The sequence below is a fragment of the Telopea speciosissima genome, chromosome 3 (genome assembly GCF_018873765.1).
Source record: "Telopea speciosissima isolate NSW1024214 ecotype Mountain lineage chromosome 3, Tspe_v1, whole genome shotgun sequence".
In the NCBI taxonomy this organism is placed as follows: domain Eukaryota; kingdom Viridiplantae; phylum Streptophyta; class Magnoliopsida; order Proteales; family Proteaceae; genus Telopea; species Telopea speciosissima.
The window spans coordinates 28,141,978-28,147,594 of NC_057918.1; the positions used below are offsets into that span (position 1 = coordinate 28,141,978).

Below are 5,617 nucleotides of genomic sequence, written 5' to 3' on the forward strand. Positions count from 1 at the left end.
CCCCGACCATGTTCTGTAACATGTTCAAAAACACTAATGCATCAAACCAAAGGAAATTGGAAAAATAATTCTCTTCACCTTCTTTTATTATTTAGAAAGATTAGGAATTCTGCCCCAATTTGTATAACTCGTGTTTTTTTTTTTGGTAATGAATTTGTATAACTCGTGTTGACAATCCACATATTTGCCGTGTCATGCCCAACTCATAACATATAATATTAGATAAATAAAATAGAAATGGTATCTCTTTTGTTTTCTGTTTTGGTTCTGCCTGTACTTTCAAAAACAACATTTCAAAGCCGATGGGTGATTTGATTACAAAATCAAAAAAGTCACAAATTCACACTGGGGTAGGGAGTCTGGGACTGGGAATGAGTTCCCTATTTTACAAATAGTAATCTCAATTCTTGAAAGGATGATGAGTTGGTTTTACATAAAAAAAGGAAAGAAATCAGATAAGATGAGATTATCCAACGAGCTTAGCGAGGGCACCAATGGCTACTGAGTTGACGTATGTAGCGGGCTCGCCCATGGCGGAGGCCCAACGCTGGTCTACAAAGTTGTCGCGGCGGTCAGGTCCACCAACGATGGCTCCGGTGAGCTCATGGACGTTGGGGATATCTTTGCCAAACCAGTTTACGAAGCTCATGGGGCAGTTTATCTCGGTGTTGAGTGGCAGCACCGGCACAGAGGCACCTCGGTGGTGTGCCCTGGTGGGTGGGTTATTCCCGAAACCTACCATGTAAGACCTTCCCAGTGGGTTCTTCCCGAGCAGATAGTCTATCTGTTTCTTCGCAAAGGACAAGAGCTGGGAGGAATCCAACTCTGTGTTACCACATTTCACCTTTTGGTTATGTGTGGCCAGTATATCTCCGTAAATGCTCAACAAGAAAGCAGTGCTTGTCACATACTGTGTGTTCGCTCCATCTCTCAAGTGAACCAATCCACCTGAAACTCCAAAAAAAAAAAAAAATCCAATCATGTAAACTGTTAAGGACACTATTTTTTTTCTCTCTCACAGAGGAAGGGCTAACCTGGGGTGATGAACACTTGGTGGTATGGACTTTCTGGAAGCACTGAACATACAAAACTGTCTGCCTGTGTCTTGAAGTTCTCCAGAGATTTTTCTCCTTCGAAGTACAGCTGCAGAGGAAGAAGAAGAAGAAGAAGAAGATGAGATGGTTGGCAAACGAAATTAAAAGACTGGCTCTAATACCAATGAAGTACCATGAACTCGGTCCCCACCAATGACATGATATTGTCTGTTTTGACAGGTGTGTTTCATGGCTTTAAAATGTATCATACCAAGCAAGAGAGGTCATATCATTAATGCATATTCCATGACACATCCCCAGCAGATATGGCATATTCCATGGTTTAGAGAGAGAGAGATTGCATTACTTTGGAGAGAAGGATTTGGGCTCCAGCATATTTGAGATCCCAGCTAAACTCAGCAACGCTTGCACTGATGGACTGTTCCTGTATGTACTGTAAATATATGGGCTTCTTGCTTGCAATGTGTAGCCATGACGCTGCCCACAACAGTTCATCCTGCATTCACTTGATTAGTACTCTTGAATTCAAGTCAATTCTGTGTTTGTGTGTTTGCGTGTGCTTTTTTGAGAGAGAGAGAGAGAGTACATTAAAGCCTGAATAAGAGCAATAGAAAGGGCATTCTCCATCGTAAGTTCCTTTACGTGTCTTGGCAAACTCAAAGAGCTGAGCAATTGAACACGAACAAGAATGTTAATTAAATGGAATTACAATGAAATCAGCATCTCTCCTTATGATATGAGTTAAAAGACTTTACCAATTTGCCTCTGTTGAGGAGACGACGAGCATAGTCACGATCAGAACTCCTGAAAACAATCGAAGAAGCAGCCAATGCTGCAGCAGTTTCGGCAGCAATCTCTGTTCCAGGCGTGTTCCCATCTATCTTCAAAACAGTTCTGGCCGTATCCATGTTTTCTGGCCGCACCCAACATTGGTGATCCTTTTCTGGATCCCCAACCTTTTCCACCCCCCCCCCCAAAATGAATAGAGTAAATTAAAAATCAAAATAAAAAAACTTCCAAAATTATGGATTTCATTTCCATTAATAAGCTATATATTCTCACCTGAACCCATAAATTATTACGTTTGGCAGCACATTTAAGTAAGTAGTCTGTTCCCCACTTGAGGGCATCAATGGCATTCTGCAACTCCCCTGCTCCCTGAAGCTGTCGTTGATAAAAAGTAATACTCCATGCGAGAGTTGTGACGGTGAAAGCCATGGGAAGACCAAACTTAACATTGTCTCCGGCATCATAGTATCCCCCAACCAGATCCACCTAAAATTCAAGAATTGGCATCAATTATACATGATTCCATAAACCACAATTATATCTGGGTTTCTCTCTTAATCATTCCTTCTCTAAAACAGAGAAACAGAGAGAGACAGTGTGTGTATGTGTACGCACATTAGCTTCCTTGCCATCATCAAGTCCAGAGTCTCCTCTCCATTTAAGCCTGGAGTTGCTGGGAAGCTTCCCTGACCTCTGTGCCTCCAAGAATAGAATGGACTTGGTGAGAGCCTCTTTGTAATTGAAATCGCCATTGACGACGACCACAAAAAATCCGTTAAACAGAGTTAACCAGGCCACTATAGTGGCCGTTAATGCTTTTAGAAAAAAACCCATCTATCCAAACCAGTTTAAAAGTTAAGAGTTAGAAAGAAATAGAGAGATGAGAGAAAGGGGCATGGGGCACCCGTCGTCTGAATCTTCTTTAATCGATCGACGGGACCAAAACCCTTTATTGATTTTAAGGGAAAACAAAAACAATAAGAGTTGCAGATTCCCCGTCCGGGAGATGGAGGAGCTTCGGCTTTCTTTAATGGCCGGGTGGGAATACTAAAGGGGTGTCAGTTATTGGCAGTTATCCGAGCTGGCGGGACGAAAGAAGTTTTCGGGCAAAGGGAAACGTAAGGTGAGAGGGGGAGTTTTGACTAGGAATCTCATAAAACCTGAACCGTAGGAGACCTGCATTCTCCTAATTAGCTTAGTTTATAGTGTTTTTAACGGATTTTGTTAATGACGGTTGGAGTAAATTCTTCCAAATTTTCCCGGGAATTTAACCGTTAATAACAGAAATTGTGGTTGTTTTTTGCATCCCATTAACCGTTTCTTTGATTAATGGCTGCTTCTTCCTCCTTTTATTAGATGATTTACCCGAAATTTTGAGGTAGATCAAAGCACCGGTATGGTCACTGCCGATATTGATACGAATCGAGTGTATTGACCTCCTCGGGCTTATACGATACCCGTATTGAAATCCTTGAGGTATTGGAGTACTTATTTTATGACATATGGAAGATGGAAGATGCTGAAATTATGTTGACAAGTAGATCCCACCCAAAGTCTTTTGTTCACGTGTCAAGTTTAAGCTTAAAATGAATTGATCATGCGGCAAACCCAAGTATTGAAAAATTAAAGATCATGTAAAGTATACATAATTTTTAGACTACCGAAGAAGAGATGTTAAATCAGGTCTAAACTTGACAAACTGGACCAGACTAATCTAGTTATTAAAATTTTGATCAAACCTACCTTTTTAATTAGTGATCTGGTTTCGGACTTCCCAGTTTAAAATCCTAGATAATCAACGGGTGTGGATTTTTAGGTAATAGGTCAAGTAACACACTCCTTTGTACATTTTTAGGTGTTAAACCTAGAGTGTCTACAACCCAAATCCTTTTAGTGAAACTACATGATAGTACGAATAAATGTCATTCCTTCTCAAGCTCTTAGCTTCAGAGTTTAAAAAGGGGCATCTATTCTTAATATTTAAAAAAATTAATTTTGACATCATAGTTAAGCCTCCATTTAGCGCCTTACATGAGAACATTTTGAAAAATTCTTCTTATGTTACTATAGTTGCTTATCCTCACAGGTCTTTGTCCTCTCATAAAAATGTTCTTCTTTCAATTGAAATGAAGCTGATTCTTAAAAAGTTTATTATTATTATTATTATTAAAATCCAAGATTTAAACTACTCAGATCTCTTTTTTTTTTTGGTAGAAAAACTACTCACATCTCAAAAACTATGAAAATTGAAACTCAATATAGAAAAAAAATTAGAGATGAGATGAAAGGGAGTCTTTGGAAAAAGTATTAATTGTGGAAATCTCTCTCTCTCTCTCTCTCTAGTCTCTTCCCCTACCTTAAAGTTTTGGATCTCCATGGTGTTCTCCAAACACAACCATGTTGTTTTGAGTTCACAATTGTACTTAAAAAGTGTTTGTTAAATTAGGATTTAGGACATTATCCATGATGTAAGAGAGACTCAAGTTGCAAAAGGGTTACAATACGTTAAATGGGGGGGGAAGGCATTGCTCATGTGAGAGTGGGGCACGACCATGCATGCAATTTTTGCCCATAATATTTGACACCAATGAAAGTAAAGCAGATAATAAACCCTTTCAATATTTAATTGATTTATTTCATTCCCTTTATTTCCCTTGCAATAAAAAATAGTTGACACGTGTCAGTTGATCTTATGGACTACAGACGTAGTTCGCGGAGGTTATCCATAAGGGTACCTCAGATTGTACAAGATTTGGCTTTACAGGCCAGGTTATGAGCTATTTATACTAAATGTCTTTCTTGTTTTAAAATAAATGCGGACTTAAAATGGTTAAGAAATTTTTATAAATAGTAAAGACTCTCATGCCATAGATGATCATCCCATCTTGTGATCCATTCAACGATTTCCTGCAAGTCTACCCATATCTCTAATGAATTGTATCCTATCTGCAATGCTCCAATGCCTCATCACAAGATTTCTTGGGCCTCCACTTCCTGCTTGCTCCTGCATACCCATAATCAAAATAGGCTGAAACAATTTGTTTTTTGAATATAATAATTGCTGATCAGCATGCTTCACATGTGCGAGGTTCGAAAGTCTCTTTTTTTTAGCTAAAAGGTCATTTGTATTGAGAAAAAAAAAAAGAATACAAGGGCTTAGACCAAAGATGCTAAACAAAACTAAACAAAACAACACAAGCTGCAAAAGCCTCTCCCCTCCTTCGGCAATGCCATCAACAAGAGGAGCAAATACCAAAGAGAAAAAAACACTCCAAATATTAGGAAACTATACGACATCTAGGTATGCTTTGCACATCCCATAAGAGATCGTCCTGAACCAAAGAGGGGAACAACACCATAGTTGAAGAGATTAGCGAAGCAACCGTCGATTTTGCCAAGAACTCACAATCAAGTTTGCTTCCCTGTAGCAATGGGCGATTTTCCACACGATAGAACCAAGAAAAGACTGAAGGCTACACCAACGCTACCAAACACGCCAAGGGACTTTGTTATTGGAAACAAGCAGCGACACCGCAACCGAATCGCATTCAATCCACAAATTGCTAAGAGGGACGAAAGTCTCATCAGTGATAAGCAGTGGTTGATCAATAATTAGGACATCCAAGTAGGCAGTAGGTTTTGATGTGGGCATTATGAGATTGGAAGATCCGGGATAAATTCCAACAAAAGCTAAGATCTTGCTCCCATTTGGAAGTGTTTTGAAGGATTGGTGGGCATTAGGTTTCTGATTACAAAAAACCATGTTATTCCTT

At 39.4% G+C, this 5,617-nt stretch overlaps 1 protein-coding gene across 1 annotated transcript; it reads right to left on the bottom strand.

Moving 5' to 3' along the window:
• Positions 1-452: 452 nt before the first annotated feature.
• On the bottom strand, positions 453-2,678 carry LOC122656416 (endoglucanase 16-like). The gene is made up of 7 exons (XM_043850922.1): positions 2,460-2,678; positions 2,118-2,330; positions 1,811-2,011; positions 1,642-1,719; positions 1,402-1,551; positions 1,035-1,143; positions 453-948 (listed from the first exon to the last, which is right to left on the bottom strand). Exons 1-7 carry the CDS (start codon positions 2,676-2,678, stop codon positions 467-469), a joined length of 1,452 nt encoding a protein of 483 aa, XP_043706857.1. The 3' UTR covers positions 453-466.
• Positions 2,679-5,617: the final 2,939 nt, after the last annotated feature.